Source organism: Humulus lupulus, chromosome 1 (assembly GCF_963169125.1).
Source record: "Humulus lupulus chromosome 1, drHumLupu1.1, whole genome shotgun sequence".
Taxonomy (NCBI): Eukaryota; Viridiplantae; Streptophyta; class Magnoliopsida; order Rosales; family Cannabaceae; genus Humulus; species Humulus lupulus.
Genome location: NC_084793.1, coordinates 15,207,738 through 15,225,985, shown reverse-complemented (window position 1 = coordinate 15,225,985; position 18,248 = coordinate 15,207,738). Strand labels below are relative to the sequence as shown.

Below are 18,248 nucleotides of genomic sequence, written 5' to 3'. Positions count from 1 at the left end.
TGACTGTGATTTATCACTTTATTTTTCATTTTAAATTATACAGTCAAAGTTGGTATATTTGTATGAATGAAAATATTATTACAATTTATTAATAAATCACCCTTAAAAATACCTAATCCCAGTTCATGTCAAACAAATCAACCAAATCAGAATGCAAACAAAAACATAGAAATCTATAAATATATATATACTAAAAAATGTCCAAATATTTTTTTTTATATATATATAGAACATAATTAACAAAAATTGCCAAAAAGAAAACACTCATTTTAAAATCCCAAAAGTAATCACAAGTTCTCAAAGTTTACATTTGAGCAATCAAACTCTTATTTATATACTCTTTCAAAAAAAAAAAACTCTTATTTATATAATTCTAGAATTTTTCTTTATTTTATACAACAATAGTTAAAAATTACAAAAAAAAAAGTGTTCTAATATGTTGATCACGTGAAGATCTTGACTTTTTGTAGAAAACAAAAAAAAAAAAGCTTAATTGAGAAAAAATTAAAAAAATTCAATGATTCAATAGTTACTAATGAAAATTTGAGGAACAAACCTTAATTAATGTGTGTAGAAGAGACTAATACCATAAAAAAATAATTGCTTTTGTTTGTATTTTTTTTTCAAGGTCACGTGAAGAGCACGTTTTTCCATCACTCATTTAACGATGAGTATATAAAGTCAAGGATGAAACGAATGTGGTTATATTAAGACATAAATAAATAAATCAAAAATAAGAGAGAGAGAGAGGAGAGGCTGAAGAATAAACCGAAACCCTCCCAAGTCCAAACCCTAGTTCTATTCTGTCTGTACTATTATTACCCTTCACTGCAAACTATCTAGAACCTTCTTTGATCTGTGAATTCCGTCTAGGGTTTCGTCTCTGATTTCTCTCCGGTTATCCAATTCTGCGCTTTTTTTTTTCTACCGGAAAATCTCCTAACCCAATAATTTTTCCTTACTCCGTCCCGGACTTTCGCAATTCGTAAGGTCAAATTCTTTGGCTAACTCTCTGTCCAGATTTTAGCCGAGGGCTTTGATTTATTCGGGGTTAATTGTTTTTTCGGTGACCCATTTCTGTTGGGATTTTAATTTTATAGCTAGTTGAGTTGGGAGTTTGAGACCCTTTTGGCGTGTGGAAGAGAGAGGAAGACGAAGCCGTAGACTGGAATTTACTATTTATTTCTTGTGATCTGAAGCAGTAGAGGAAGTAGAATTCAGGATCCATGTCAGAGGTAAGTGCTTAACTCACTTTTTATTTATTTCTGGATTTTTTTGTGTTTATTTGCTTTGATTGCTCATGTCGCAAATGAGTGAATAAACACGAGAGTTTGCTTCATTATTTAAATATTTAACGTTTAAAAATCAAACCTTAATGTTTGCGCGAAAAAAAAAGTTGACAACTTTACCTTAATGGCTAAAGCCCGAGTGTTTTCTTGTGGGTGTTTTTGGAAGTCCTTGTATTTCGTTGCAGATTTGTTTCTATGATTTTACTTTCATACTCGGTAGTCATATATTGAAATACAATCTTGTAAGGAAATGTTTAAACTATGGCTTCAAAGGAAATTTGTAAGGTTATGTTTCAGGCGAAAAAGATTTAGTGGAGAGGTTGAGCAAGTTCAGATAGTGGACAGTGTTGGTTTTCAAGTTAGAAGCCTGGTATAGTTCTAAGGATTAAAAGGAACGTAGGGGTTATTCAATTTTTCGTGGCATGGCACTAGAGCTCAGATAGGATCTCCAACACACATGCCCAAGTCTTGTCAAGGCAATAGCAGTATCATACAAAAATGTGCTGGTGGTATATTTTGGAATGTAAATGGGCTTATAATTACTTGCATGACAGGAAATTAAGTCGTCAATGAGAAAGTGCGGTTTTGGGAATCAGCCTATTGCTAAAGGAATTAAAAAAAATATACTGTCTTTTTATGATGCATGCTGCATGAATTTTTCGACCACCACTAACATGTTCCTTACTGATTTCGACACCATGCCAAGACTAATATGCTTTTATACCACATTACTAATTTACTAAGAATGTTAAACTCATAAGTGATTATGGATTTTTTAATCAAGAACTACGTGTGTTGCATCTAGTTGAAGTTTTTATTTTTTCCGCATTTTGGACCTTTTTTGGGGATATGCTTTTCTTTCTATAAGTGTATTCTACTTGAGAAGAAATTGCAGACCTAGTTTACGATGTGCTTGATGTAATTGTGAAATTTTAAATCTGTTGATGCTTGATGTTTTGTAATTGTTCCCGTGTCTTGGAACTGCAGTTGATAAAATCTCCCTGTTTTATGAGATAGACCAATGGACTCTGAATACAAGAAGTTTGGAAGAGGTATAATATTTATGGCATATTTATTTCATTTCAAGTTATCTTGATATTGCTTGTTGGTTTCCTGCTTTCTTGTAGCTATTGTTAAAAGTTATTAAATTACTGACAGAATATCCTTTACCTGCCATTCTGATTCAGTGATACTTAATTACTTATCCCGTTAAGTGTATGTTCTTTTATTGTTGCATTATTAAAATTTTATCAGAAGCATCTTGCAGTTATGCTGTGAACTTTAAATTATTTTTTAAAAAACAAAGGAAAAAACTAAAAATTTGCACTGTAAGATAAGTGTAGTAATACAAAGAATTTGACAATTAATTCTATTGCAGAAATTTCTACGTGTTGAATATTATATACTGTTCGATATGTTTATGTATATTGTTTGCATTTTAGATTTTCCTCTTGAATGAAACCCTTGTTCTTGGACTGGGATTTGGTTGAAGCTGTTAACAACATGAAAAGATGTGCGTTTGTGTGTTTTTGGTTATGGTAGAAAGACTTAAAAATCTTTTTATGGAAGAGTGGATGCACACAGCTCTTTGTCTTCAATCTTTTATTTATTTATTTATTTCATGTTCAAATTGTGTTCCATTATAGTATTGTTGTTTTGTGGGCTCTTGTATTTTCATGTTAGGCTTATTAGTGATTTTGTGAATTTGTATGAGCTTGATGCTGTTTAAGATAATCTCCTAATTTTACGTTTTAACTTTTAGGACCGAGGGAGCTGACTGGCGCTGTAGATCTTATAAGTCACTTCAAGTTGCAGGCCCAACACGATTTTTTTTGCAAGAAGCCACTTCCTTTATCAATCGCGGATACACACTATCTTCACAATGTGGTGGGAGACACAGAAATTAGGAAAGGAGAAGGAATGCAATTGGATCAACTTATTCAGAGTACATCGTACTCAAGAGACACTAATGCACGTATACAGCCTTTTGACCTAGATGTTCTCCAAGAGGCCTTCCAGCTTAGGGAAACTGGTCCTGTTGAATTGCCACCAGTAAGATATTTGTTACCTTGAGTCCTTGACTTTGCATTATTGATATTTTCTTATTATTGAAGAGAGATCTTGCTATGTTTTCTTTTATCACGCATTCCTCAAAAGTCTTAAATTTGCTTCTTTCTCTTCAGTCAGAGAAGGGAACTCCGACGATTCCAGGGAAGTCAAAGAGCGAGTCAAAGGATAAGGAGAGGAAACATAAAAAGCACAAGGACAGGGATAAAGAGCATAAGAAGCACAAACATCGCCACAAGGATCGAAGTAAAGACAAGGATAAAAAGAAGGATAAAAGTGGACATCATGAATCTGGTGCTGACCACTCTAAGAAACACCATGAAAAGGTTGGGAAATACTCTTCTGTTTTTATATTTCTCTATTAGTTTGTAAATTTTAACAAAAAGAAGAAATTTTATTGATTTTGATAGAATAATTATTATGTCTATTTAATTTGTAACATTGGCAATAAGCCAAATTTTGTTTCTATGCTTGAAAATATCACGTTTCCTGAATTTTAAGTGATGTTTTTTCAATGAATTGGAAGAAGCCATTTGGACAGATAAAGGTATTAATTACACTAATACTAGCCATAGATGAATATTTCTCTGTTTTATGATTGCAGAAAAGGAAGCATGACGGAGATGAAGATGTTAACGATATTCACAGACACAAAAAAAGTAAGGTAATGAGATATGATATCTTTCTTTTTGAAGATCTTATTGGGTGTTCCATATCCATTTAAATTTAGTCTTTTTCTATATGATCTTTTATGACTTATTACAAGTACTTTAATTCAGGTCATTTTATCTCCTAACTAGTCCCTGTTTACTCTTGCACAGCATAAGAGCTCAAAAATTGATGAAGTCGGTGCAATTAAGGTAGCAGGCTGAAATGAGGCATCCAATACGTATTTCATTTTCTTCAGATGCTTGTCGTTTAGAGTTGGGAGGGGTCTATTATTTTCATTATGAAGTTTCTTGAGGTACAAACCTACGTCTTCACCATATTCTTTGGTTTCTATTAATGTGTTGTGTGCGTATAAAAGGAATGCCTCTTGACGGCAAATGGTATCTCTTTGGTTGGGCCGGTGGACCAAGCTTGTTCTCATCATTATGGCTCGTCAAGAATCCATAATGACATTATACCTCTTTGTATTTCGTGCAGAGTAGCTTTGAACTGACTAAAGATTGTGAAGGTGAATTCACCTCTTGAGAGGTATGTGGAGTCAAGGTAAAAGTTGACAGAAATGAACCTCTTTGTAAAATAACAGTTGTCCCATATGATTTGCTTGTATTGGAAGGAACTCTAATTTCACTTTATGTCATATGTACACAAATGACTTTCTGGCTTTTCTTATTTTCCCCTCCCTTTAGAATTTGAGTCGTAACTTGTCCTTAGAAGTTGCAGCTTTCAGTTGTAGAGAAATAGGTGATAAAGGGATGGTATTATGATCTTTTTATCCTCTTTATATTGTATTAATGACTAAGATTATTGGTAGTTTGTCCAAAAGGGTTTTTTGAAGGCTTGGTTTTTTGTATGATTAACAAGTGATTCACCTATAGCTGAACTGGTCCTAAGTTATTGTGAGGTCATTGGGACATTCATTATTCCTGGTACTTAGATTTTACCTTGACTCTGTTGTAATTCTCGGCTCTCTCTCTCTCTCTCTCAAGCCTATGTATAGAAGGCTCTTCAAATGTTTTTAACAGATCACAGAGCCATGAAATCTCTCTTCCCCACCCTCTCTCTCCCGTCCCCTATGCCTTTGTAATTAATTGACTCGGGAATGTTTTAAAGTAAGCTCTTTAATAAATGGAGCAAAGTGCCATGCACATGTACTCGGGAAGAAAATACAAAAAAGGAAAAGTATTTTGGAGCCATGTGTGTCAAGATTGGGCCTCGGTTTCTGGGCATATTTGTAGCCTTATGGGTCTTTCTTTCCTTTTTAGTTTCCTTTAAATTTATCTACACTCTGTTGGGTTTCTTTTTATAAATCTTAGTAGTCCACATCCACTTAAAATTATTATTCACAGAATACTTATTCTCAAGCACAATTGCATGTGAATTACAATCAAGGGCCATACTTATACTATAAAATACCCAATCGTTCTCATTGCACCTGTGTGTGCACAACTACAATCATGGATTCAAATCCTTACAAAGAATGGAAAATTGCAATTTGGTCAGGACGAACAGTGAAATAATATTGATGATGATGAGACGATTAGGGTTATAATGTTTAATGAAGAATTATAATCTTCTTTTGTAGAGGGTCCTCTGGGTTTTGGCAGTTACCTTTTTTCTGTCTTTATTAAAAATATCATGAATTTCGTTAACTTGTAATCATTTGGCGTTACACTGAAACAGGCAGTCATAGATGGATAATAACATAGTAATTGGAGGACTGGTATTCATTCATACAAGTTCTTAATAAAGCCACCAAATTTATTTCAATAATAAACATAATAACAACAATGCCCTCTTAAAAAATAAAAATAAAGCCACCAAAAGAACCTAAAGAAAAAAACACTATGGAGTTTGGTCCTCTAAATTGGATAAATAGTCATGAAGCTCCTTTTCCACCTGCGAACCTTATAAAAATCAAAACAAAAAGATTTTTTTGCCTCTCATATTTTGTCACTCTATCTTCTTGACCATATAAAGTTATCTATAATAGGATTACCATATTGGAGAATTTCTTTTGGAGTCACTTTGGTCCTAAACGTCGTCGTCATGGTATCATCACAAGCAATCACAAACCCTTTTATGTTGGAAGAAGGGAAAGGGGACCATTGCACTATCACAACAATCTAGTTATCTTCCAATTTGCCATTCAAAACCCTAAAATCCAAAACTATCAACAGGAACATCTACCACAAAATAGGGACTACTTGTACAACACAAATTACCCCATTAGGACATCTGAGCTTTCAATATAAAACAAAATAAGTACCCCTTATGCAAAAAAAAATCTAATCATATGTTGTCCAAAATTTTGGGCTTCCACCATCAAATGGATCTCATAACATTAACATTTTTTATTGATTAAGTTACAATTTGATATAATTTAATAAATTCAAGTAGAGATTATTTCAATTGATAAATATGTACATACATTGTTAATGTTTATTCTATAACAATAATAGAGTACTTTTGGTTGTTTTTCTCTCCAATCCTTATCTAAAAAAAGCATAATACTATATAGTCACTCATTATTAGCATTATCATTGTACATAAAAATAGAATATGATCTAATGTTTAAAAGCCAGGGGTGAATGTTCACTACCACGTGAGCCTCCAAAATTTAAGTATTTTTTTAATTATGGCCCCATGAGAATTTGAGTCCAGCACCATAGAGATGGTAGGTTCTTTTGCCCTTGCCAAAACCAAACCATACCATGTTTGGAATCATGTACATACATAGATACATATATATATAATTTTACCTCATCAATACAAACTCTTAGCTATGTGTGTCTTGAATATAGGAAGCATACCATATGATATTAAATCCAAAGAAAACACATAAAGACAAACTCATATATGGAATCAAATGCAATTTTATTGCATAATACAACATCAGTTAGTTGTTCCCATGTGAAGGAAGAGAGTTTGAGGTTGTACCTAGTTAAAGATGATGATGATCAAGATCATTACTAATTGATTCTATTACAAGATTATGAATATAGTCAATATATAATCAAAAAGAGTAAGAAATAGCACTAATTTATTACCTTGAGTATAATAATTATCGCCACCCCAAATTTGCTTTATTAGAACTTATAAGGACCACTCAATTAAACTCTATTGCAAGTGCCTAGAGTTCTAGCTCTGAAACAATATGATTTAATTTTTTTCTTTTCCTATAAGAGTTGGGTAGGTTCTAATTATTACAAGGTGCTCAACGGTCAAAACATATTTGCATATATATAGAAATAGTTTAGTCTTGTGGTACGTTGATATTGTAGTCCCAATATGGGTCTCGCAACATAATTTAGCAATACTTTAAAATTATGTAGTTAAATATAAAATTTTAATTTTTATGTATTAGAGATAATAATGCTTTTAGTAGGATAAAAAAATTATTCCCGTATTAAAAGTTAGAAGTGTTAAAAATTTATCAAATCTCAAATCAATTCACAAGATGCAATTTGCAAAGTGTGAACACCCCCATTTATGTAGATTAGATTGAAAATTTAAAATCTACACTTGTGTTGATTGAATGTACTATGGTCAATGTAAATTACATTATGTAATCCATCTAATTTTGTTCACACTTTATTTATATAGTAATATATAAAAATAATATTTTAATATTTAATACATTTAAAGAAAAAAAAAAAGTGGTAGACCATAAAATGACTATTATAATTCAATTATTAAAAAACAAGTAAAATAACTTAAATCTTAATTAATCTAAAACCTAGCCTAATCTACAATTTTTAAAAAAATATATATAAATCAAATTTAAAAATAAGTGTTATGTTTTAATAAATTTGAGTGTTTTGCCAATTTTTTTTATTAAAATAAATTATTAGTTTATTTAGTGATAATAAATTAAAATTCATAAATAATTTAAGATTACAAAACTTATTAAAGTGACTAATACAATTCACAAGCATAGATTAGATTGGAACGATTTAATTTAAATAACCATGTCTTAAAATATGCTATATTTTTTATCTACTAAAAATAAAATTTTGCTATAAGACACCCATAATGCCCAACACCGTCTAGCATTGAATGATACAATTTAGTATGGAGTCTCACTTATTATATTTTAAATTAAAATATGTGAGACTCGATATTAAATTACATCAATAACAATTTACTATATTAAATAATATTGAATACCATTGGTGCCCCACTAATTAGCAATTCTCTACTAAAAAAATACCTAGGAAATATGAACCAAACTTACATGAGTTAAGGGATTCCCAACCACTATTATACGTACGTAGGTAGTTGATCAAATATGTATGTGGTGTGGTCTTAGGGAAGATTTGGTGTGTCCCACTCTTATTAAGATTTTTTTGCTTAATAACTACTCTTGTGATTAACCAAGATTGGGTTCACTTTCTAAAACTTTGAGACAGCAACTTGCCCTATTCTCTTGTCATTTTCCTCCTCATTTCTCTACTTATTTATTTATATATTTCTTTCTTTCTTTCATTTTGGGTTATGATCATAAAGGTAATTTTTTGGAGAGTATGAATGAAGATACATACGCCAACAAAATCATATGATTTCTTGACTTCTAGTTCTTTGGGTTATATATAATCTTATCTTGAATACATTTTAATATTATTAGCTAATAGTTAAGTGAGAAAATCATAATTCATCATTATGTTAAAATTATCCAAGTCAATGTAATAATTCTACTAATTAATCATAATTGTTTTTTTATTGGCATAAAACAAAATAAAATAAAATAAATGCCTTCAATTTAAAATAATAAAAATAAATATATATATTTATAACTATAATAAATTTTTATTGTGTGGTTGTACATATAAATAATTATGGTTCCAAATATGCTAATTATAAAATTTGAGATGATTATTAATGCCTAGCCATGAGTAATATTATAAAGGGATTTTTTTTTATTTAAATACATATAATATAAAATAATTACAAAAATCACCTACAATTTTTTATTTACAAAAATACATTGTCATGTAATGGGAAAAAATATAGATTTTAAAAAGAAAAATTGGTGAAAATAACCTTTTTTTTTTTAGTGATTCTGCACCCTGGCCTATTTTTTGTATTTTTTTTTTTTGTAATCTGTCTAAAATTCGACCAGTTGTCTAAATTTTTCGACCAGCTGTTTAAATTTTTCGACCACTTATCTAAATTTTCGACTAGCTGTCTAAATTATAAATTATGAGAGGTTATTTTGCAAATAATTATTAAAACTAGGCTAAAGTACAAAATAACTTTAAAAAATGGGTCATTTTACTAATGAGCCTTTTTAAAAATAATATACCTAAAATGAAAAAGTTTACCGAATTCTGTAAATTTTTCTTTAGAGGTATATTATTTTTTAAATTGCGTGAAAAAAAATTATAAATAAAAAGTTGTAGGTAAAATTTAGAATTAAAATTCAAAAACTCACATGAAATGTAAATTTCTCTATTATATAATCTATAAACTCAAATAATAATCAAAATTATAAGGAACTTTGAAAAAAGAAGAAGAATAAATTGTTGATTCTATAACAAGAATTAATATGTAAAGGAACCTCATTTGCTTCAATATTTTCATTACCTTTTTTATATTTATTTTGTGCTACCTTTTAATGGGGCTGGTTGGGTTCTTAACTTTACCCTTTTATCCTTTATTTTTTGGGCATCCTAGAAAGTGTATGTGTGCACTTTGTAAAGCACACAGTTATGTGTCTGGTTAAGAAAAAGAATATATATGATTTATGATACAAAAATGGTACCAAAAGCAAAAGTTAAAAAAAAAAAAAAAAAAAAAAAAACCTTACCATTGCTTTTTTATTAGTTCTCCATATATTTAGAATGGAAACAAGACGGAAAATACCTTTGTTATCCCTGTCTCACCTCTCCATTTAATTTTTTTACAAATTTGTTGGAACTAAGAAGAGACCCTTATATATTAAAAAAAATTAATCTATATGTAAATACTTTCACTAAAAAAAGAAAATTGTGTTTTGTCTCATTACTTGTTTGGACTCTGTGTTTTGATAAATTATTTTTTAGACCCTATATTTTGTAAAATGGTTCAAATAGACTCCTAAACATGATTTTGATGAACAAAAAATTAAATATAACAACACAGTTCTTAGGCAGAATGACTGTATTTTTGTTCTGAGTTGTTAGTTTGATGAATTATTTGTGATTTTAGTTCAAATTTTTTTGATCAAAATCGAATTTAAGGGTCTATTTGAACTATTTAGAAAATACAACGTCCAAAAAATAAATTTTTAAAACATAACATCCAAACCCCTAAACAAAATATGCATATATATCAATAACTTGTGTACGACAATTGTAAAGTCCTTTTTTGGCTAACTTTATTTTAGACAAAATATTTTAAAGTTATTAAGGAAAATCAGTAGTATCTCCATATTGATTTTCGGTTTTATTTGGCAATATTCTCAGCTGATTTTGTAATGTGAAAAAATCTCTACATGTGAATATATTTGTTACCTTTTTTATCTCAAATAATCAATTTTTGGTAACAATATATTTGTGCAAATATCTTGAGATTATTTTCAGGGATTATATGAGATTATGGTTATCCTGGAAATAAAGAAGGTGTCGAAAATGAACATGGTCAAGAGAAATGACCATATTCGTTCTGCCAGATCAAACGGATCACGTTGCTGACTCATCAGTTTCCTTTTCTGTCGACTCAGAATCCATCTGGCTGGCTGTTTTCCTAAATCAAAGGAATTCGCAAATTGATTTCAAAGATTCCAGAAAATCATGGCCTTGGACGTTTTCCCTTCCTATAAATACCTTGCCAAGGCCCTTGGATTTTTTACCTCTTCCATTTTCAATATTTGTAAAAATTATTTTGAAGAGTGTCTTTATTTGTAGAGATTAAGTTTGTTCACCTTAATCTTTGTGAGAGTGCTGAGTGTACTTGTGGATATCTATCTAGTCCATTGTAAACAGATAGTGTCTATTGTGAACGTGTTCATAAGGATCTTCGGGAGAGGATTCTATCTAAGTCTCACTTCGGGAGGAAGTGTGCACTCGCTATTCTTTGAAGTGAGTTCAAGAGAATCAGCGTTTCATCAAACCAGATTCGTAGAGAAGAGTACAACAAGATTGCGGCAATAGTTTAAGAGGGAGTCTTACATTGTTTAAGTCAATGCTTTTGTACACTTTGTTTCTTTACTAATTGGTTTATTCTCTGGGCGTGGCCCCAAGGAGTAGGTTATCCGAAAGGGTTTCTGAACCTTGTAAAAATTCGCTGTGTTCTTTAATTTTTGCACTGTCTATTTATTGTGTTCAGTTCTGTCGTGACAAGTTCGGATTCTGTTCCGACAGAACTGGTATCTGTGTAAACAATTAATTACCATTCCGCATTTTAATTAATTCATGGTTTAATTAATTTGGTAATTACTAAAAACGGAATTTCAATTGGTATCAGAGCGGGTCACTAAACTCTTAGTGCGATCTTGTATTTTTCCGTTTGTTTTGTGCCTTGTGAAATGTCTATCTTTGCAGAAGGTAGATCTATAACTCGCCCTCCATTGCTGAATGATACAAATTATCCATACTGGAAAGTAAGGATGAAAGGGCTTGGAGATCAATATTATCTGGTTGGACACCACCTGTCGAGATAAATTCGAAATCTGGTAAGACACAGGTAAAATCTGAACTTGAATGGTCTAATGAAGAAGAAAAATTGTCAATTTATAATAATAAAGCTTTACATGCAATTTTTAATGGTGTTGGTGAGAGTTATATAAAATTGATTTCATCTTGTGAGTCTGCCAAAGATGCTTGGGAAATCCTTCAAACTCAATTTGAAGGAACCACTGATGTTAAGCAATCTAGGCTTGTAATGTTGACCACAAGATTTGAAAACCTTCGCATGTCTGAAAAAGAAACCATCACTGAGTTTTATGAAGAATTGTCTGACATTGCTAATGAATATTTTGCTTTAGGAGAAAAGTTGTCTGACTCTGTTTTGGTTAGGAAAATTGTTAGATCTCTTCCTGACAGGTTTCAATCCAAGATCACAGCCATTGAGGAGGTAAAGAACCTTGACACCTTGAAAGTTGAGGAATTAATGGGATCTCTTCGAACTTTTGAACTTAATCAAAAGATTCGCCAAGAGAAACCAATTGATGTGAATGCGAAATCGATTGCCTTGAAATCTTCCAAAGAGAAAATGGAAAGCTCAGATGAGGAAGATGATGATGAAATGATCTTGTTATCGGAAAAATTTAAGAAGTTTATGAAAAAGATTGGTAACAAGAAAAACATGTCTAAATCCTCCAAAAGTAATAATTTTTCAAAACCTTTTGAATCTACTAATAAAAAAGGTATTCAATGCAGGGAGTGTGAAGGTTTTGGACATATTCAAACTGAATGTGCCAATACCTTAAAGAAAAATAAGAAGGTCATGGCAGTCACTTGGAGTGACCAAGACTCTGAAAGTAGTGATGAGGAAGAAAAGTCTAATCTTGCCTTAACTTCTGTTTTTTCTTGCTTACCTCCTTCTATGCAAGTGAATGAGAATCTTGTTTGTTTAAATAATACTATTTCAACAGATGAGGGTTCCCATGGTGATTCAAATGAATCCGATTTGGATGAGGATTCTTTGAAAGAATCATACAAAAACATGTATGATCAATGGTTGAAAGTATGTTCAGATAATCGTTTGATGGCAAACAATAACAAAGTTCTCGAGAATAAAAAATCTGCTCATTTTATTCAAATTTGCAATTTCTGTGGAGTGAAAGGTCATATTCGACCTAAATGTTTTACCTTGATGAATTTTCTTCACAAAAATTACTTTAATCATCATGGTAATTTGAGACAAATGCCTTTGAAGAAAAGGTCTCCACCTAAGAAAGTTTGGGTGAAGAAAAATAAATTCAAATGTCTTGCTGCATTTACTTGTCTTAGAACATGTGCTTCTAACTCTTGGTTTTTTGATAGTGGTTGTTCAAGGCATATGACAGGTAACAAAAGCATACTCACTGACTTCAAGACTTTGAAAAATGGGGAAGTCACATTTGGAGATGGTAAGTCTTGTAAGGTACTTGGTAGTGGCACTCTAAATTCTGAAGGACTACCAAAGTTGCAAAATGTTCTTTTGGTTGATGGACTTAATACTAATCTAATTAGTATAAGTCAAATTTGTGACCAAGACTTGTTTGTAAATTTTTCTCTTGATAATTGTTTTGTGCTTGATCAAGATGAAAATTGTGTTTTGAAGGGTTATAAATCTGTCGATAATTGTTACACATTATCTCAATCACACAATTGTCACACAATTACAAGGAGTGATACTAATTTGTGTCATGAAAAATATGATCATGTGGATTGTGAAAATTTGAGAAAAATTGGATGTATGAGTCATGTTCATGATTTACCGATTTGAAGTAAATATTCTTTTGGTAAATGTGAACCAGGTCGATTGGGAAAACATTTGAAAATTTCTCATGAAAAATGTTTTTGTGTTGATGATGTGTCTCGACACACTGAGAATCTTGTTGAAAATAAAACTTTGGTCTTAGAATATACTAAGTGTGACAAACAGATTGCAGATATTTTTACAAAAGCCCTTGATACAGTCAGGTTTGATTCCCTCAGGAAATCCTTGGGGGTTTGTCCCAATTAATTTGTTTTGTGCTGTACCATATCCCTGTGCTTGAAAAAGTTGTGTGATGTCTCCTTGTCCTTGCTCATCGAAAAAGTTTCAATCATTATGTCAAAATATATTTTTACTTCAGGTTAGAAATTATAGTTAATATAACTCATGCTATTTTTCTTCAAAATAAATTAAAAAACAAATAGTCCCTCCAATTAATATTTCTTCAATTCAATCTGTGGTTTTGTGTGTGAGCTTTTGTTCCTCGAAAAATATTTCAAGCTCCATCTTAGAATAGAGCTACCTACATTGTTGTGTAAATTGCTTAACCTTGAGTAAGTTGGAACTATGTAACTAACAATTATGTAGAAGATACTCTACCACTATTAAAAACAAGCCTTCAGTGTAGTGTGAAAGCATCTAATTTGGTTACTCATTGAGAAAAAAGCTAATAATTGCCACATAGGGCAATGTCCCTGAAAAAAGGCTAAAAATTGCCATACAGGGCAATGATCTCTGCTTTCACAATCACACACAAATGCTTGAGATATACTGTTGGGCAAAATTTGTAAGTCTCATACACACTGATTGATTTGAGTGAAATATTTTTTGTGATTGGAATAAATGTTTGGTGATATTTTATTTTGAAAATTAAAAGCATGATTTATATTAAATATATTTTCTAAACCTTATAGTAAAGATGTGTTTTGATATAATGATTGTTTCTTTCTCCACATGCAAGGGCACGAAGACATTGGACACTAATCAAAATGGGATATTTTTATTTTTTTGGGTACATTCGTTTTTACTACTTAAAATAATAAAAAAAATAAAAAAATATATATATTTCTTTTTGAGGGAAATCAAATCTGCGTGTGTCAAAAAGGGTAAGTTGTATCTTGATTGTTTTTGTCACTTATTATATTATTTGACATCAAAAGTTTCTATTTTTGGTTTATTTTTCTTGACTGTGCAAAGTTTTTTTTTCTTTGGGATATCAATTCATTAATTTTGTCTTGAAAAGGAATAAAATCAAATCCCTGAGTGTCATTTTCTTCTCTTTATATTCGGTCAAAGAGAGACTCATTTTCTCATTCTTTTAAAAAAAAAAAAAAAAAAATCTCTTTGTTTTTGCTTGTTGCATCTATGGTGTAAACTCGAGGCAGTGGAGTACATGCATTTCCCATTGGTAACAACCGTCTCGATCACACAAAGAAGGCTTGAAAAATTGGGTTGTCATTGTCTTTTGTTTTTTTTTTAGACAAAGAGGGGGAGTAGTAGTTTGACTCTTTGGATTGTGTTTTGTGTTGGTTTTACTCCGTTGGCTTATTGATAGACAACAAGGGGGAGTAAAAGGTTCATTTTGATCGGTTTATCTTGTTTTATGTTTTGATCCTTGTTACTTTTGAGATGCTTTTCGCAGGGGGAGTAATGTAACATTACTATTTGCTTTAATCTGGTTTGTCTTTGCAGGATCTTTCAAAATAAACTCTTAAAATATTTTTGTCTATCAAGTTGCCAAAGGGGGAGATTGTAAAGTCCTTTTTTGGCTAACTTTATTTTAGACAAAATATTTTTTAGTTATTAAGGAAAATCAGTAGTATCTCCATATTGATTTTCGGTTTTATTTGGCAATATTCTCAGCTGATTTTGTAATGTGAAAAAATCTCTACATGTGAATATATTTGTTACCTTTTTTATCTCAAATAATCAATTTTTGGTAACAATATATTTGTGCAAATATCTTGAGATTATTTTCAGGGATTATATGAGATTATGGTTATCCTGGAAATAAAGAAGGTGTCGAAAATGAACATGGTCAAGAGAAATGACCATATTCGTTCTGCCAGATCAAACGGATCACGTTGCTGACTCATCAGTTTCCTTTTCTGTCGACTCAGAATCCATCTGGCTGGCTGTTTTCCTAAATCAAAGGAATTCGCAAATTGATTTCAAAGATTCCAGAAAATCATGGCCTTGGACGTTTTCCCTTCCTATAAATACCTTGCCAAGGCCCTTGGATTTTTTACCTCTTCCATTTTCAATATTTGTAAAAATTATTTTGAAGAGTGTCTTTATTTGTAGAGATTAAGTTTGTTCACCTTAATCTTTGTGAGAGTGCTGAGTGTACTTGTGGATATCTATCTAGTCCATTGTAAACAGATAGTGTCTATTGTGAACGTGTTCATAAGGATCTTCGGGAGAGGATTCTATCTAAGTCTCACTTCGGGAGGAAGTGTGCACTCGCTATTCTTTGAAGTGAGTTCAAGAGAATCAGTGTTTCATCAAACCAGATTCGTAGAGAAGAGTACAACAAGATTGCGGCAATAGTTTAAGAGGGAGTCTTACATTGTTTAAGTCCATGCTTTTGTACACTTTGTTTCTTTACTAATTGGTTTATTCTCTGGGCGTGGCCCCAAGGAGTAGGTTATCCGAAAGGGTTTCTGAACCTTGTAAAAATTCGCTGTGTTCTTTAATTTTTGCACTGTCTATTTATTGTGTTCAGTTCTGTCGTGACAAGTTCGGATTCTGTTCCGACAGAACTGGTATCTGTGTAAACAATTAATTACCATTCCGCATTTTAATTAATTCATGGTTTAATTAATTTGGTAATTACTAAAAACGGAATTTCAACAATTAAAAAGAAAAAGCGACACTTGTGTGAATGCGCCTGACAAGGACGGAAACTCAACTCGAGGAAGGTGAGTGGCTTTGTTAAAATGCAAAGATGGATTATGCTCAAAGTGTGCCTCAGACAGCAAATGAGATTTGGCATTCGAGCTCGTCCAGGAGGGAGATTTTGAGCACATAAGGTGACTAGTTCGACGTAGAATCCACCACATTTTTATCAACTGGTATTTATTGATTCATTTAATATTGATTAGTTAAACTTATAAAATATGAAGTTGTTATTTAACATATTTAAATGCATTTGATTCGGTTACTCCAATTTGAATGTGTGAAATGTGAATCAGGTAACCAATTTCCTTGATTGTATCAAGACTTGGTGCACCAACTGTGAGTGTTATTTTTGTGTCCAGTAGCACGTGATTTCTATTTCAGCACATGATTTGCTTACTTGGTTTTTCTATTTTGAGTCCTAGCTTATATGTTCTTTTTGTCCGTGTTTCCTTTACTTTTTTTAGCAGCTAAAAAATATTTTCTCTAAAAAACATTCTCTGAAAAAGGTCTGAAGCATTTAATGCTTCATTGTTCATTATCCATGGCGTTTTGGTGATTCTTCATTATTCTTATTGCGATTTTTGGTGTAAAGCTTGAAGGTAGTTTAAGCTGAGTCTCTAGGGGAGCTTGAGCAGTAGCTGGAGGGAGTCCATCAACGTACAAAACCAGTGGAAGGTTGGTTGCTTGAAGATCTTCACAAAAATAGGGAGCTATTTGTTGTTTGTAAAATAAATTAGAAAATAGTTTTAATTTGTTTTTCTAGTTGTATATACTTGTAATAACTCTGATTATTTTAGTAAATTTGTTTAATCTCTGGACTAGGTACCATGAAGCAGATTGTGAGAAGTGATGGTTGAACTATGTAAAAATGATTGTGTCAATTTTAATTTTAATTTTTCTTGCACTTAAACTTGAACCAAATTTAATTTTTGTCTGATTGATTAAATGGGTAAATAAGTATCAGTAGTTAACTCACTTTCACCAACCATTCTATAAATAAAAGAGTCAAAGTGAAAAATGTAGGGCAACTTTGAGTGCAATAAAATGCTGATAAAATTGCACTAGAGATAAATTAATAAAACATTAGACGTAGATAGCTTTTTTGAGTCAAACTACTATAATTGGAATGCTTATTTTTTTCTCATCTTTAGTTTTCCATAACTCATAAATCATTTTTTCTATGAATTTAGTTGAAGAAATTTTGAGTCAACAATATATACATATTAATAAAAATAAAAACATTATATATTATAAACATAATGGGTAATAAAAACAATATATATGTAATATTTGAAAGAAAGAAAAAAATTATAAATGGGTATGAGGTTTGGGTAGGGAGTGTCACTCTCTGTACTGTACCCTCCTCGTTTCCCATTTAGAAGGGAAATCCATGCTCCATTAAGGGCAGATACCTATTTGAAAAAAATCTTAACCTATCAAAGATTGATTCTTATTAGCCAATGCTTAAATATGGTAATTCTAGAGTATTTTATTAGGCTAATAAATATTTTGATTGTCTATCAAGGTGTGAGATGAATCAAATTAAATTTTAATTTACCAATAAATTTATGCCACGGCATTTAAAATATTTAAATAAAATAAAAATAATAATTTAGTAATTATTAATTTAAATAAATGATTTATAATTTATTGAGAAATTTATGATAAAAATTAGTAAGTAGTCTAAAAATTTGCACATAAATAACTAAGTAGTTTTTTTTTTTTTGCTGTAAAAATGAGTAATTAGTGTGAAAAGTTGCACTTAAATCACTAAGTTTTTTTTCGTCAAAAGTGTGTAAGTAGTTTGAAATGTTGTATTTATGTCACTAAATAATTTTTTATCTATTGCAAAATTCATATTTTATACTAATTTTGTCTCAATTAATAAAATCTTAAAAAATATATGTCTAACATTGAAAGTTT

General features: G+C 31.0%; 1 protein-coding gene across 4 annotated transcripts; it reads left to right on the top strand.

Annotated features, from left to right (window-relative positions):
* The first annotated feature begins 705 nt into the window (after positions 1-705).
* On the top strand, positions 706-4,982 carry LOC133786330 (mediator of RNA polymerase II transcription subunit 19a-like). 4 transcript variants are annotated; one of them, XM_062225472.1, is made up of 8 exons: positions 707-990; positions 1,101-1,235; positions 2,277-2,341; positions 3,052-3,341; positions 3,473-3,682; positions 3,961-4,020; positions 4,178-4,320; positions 4,503-4,982. In XM_062225472.1, exons 3-7 carry the CDS (start codon positions 2,311-2,313, stop codon positions 4,226-4,228), a joined length of 642 nt encoding a protein of 213 aa, XP_062081456.1. In that variant the 5' UTR covers positions 707-990; positions 1,101-1,235; positions 2,277-2,310; the 3' UTR covers positions 4,229-4,320; positions 4,503-4,982. The 4 variants fall into 4 exon arrangements, with proteins under 4 accessions (XP_062081457.1, XP_062081458.1, XP_062081456.1 ...); XM_062225473.1 differs by having other exon boundaries at positions 706-1,235; positions 4,508-4,982; XM_062225471.1 differs by having other exon boundaries at positions 707-1,235.
* The last annotated feature ends 13,266 nt before the right edge of the window (positions 4,983-18,248 follow it).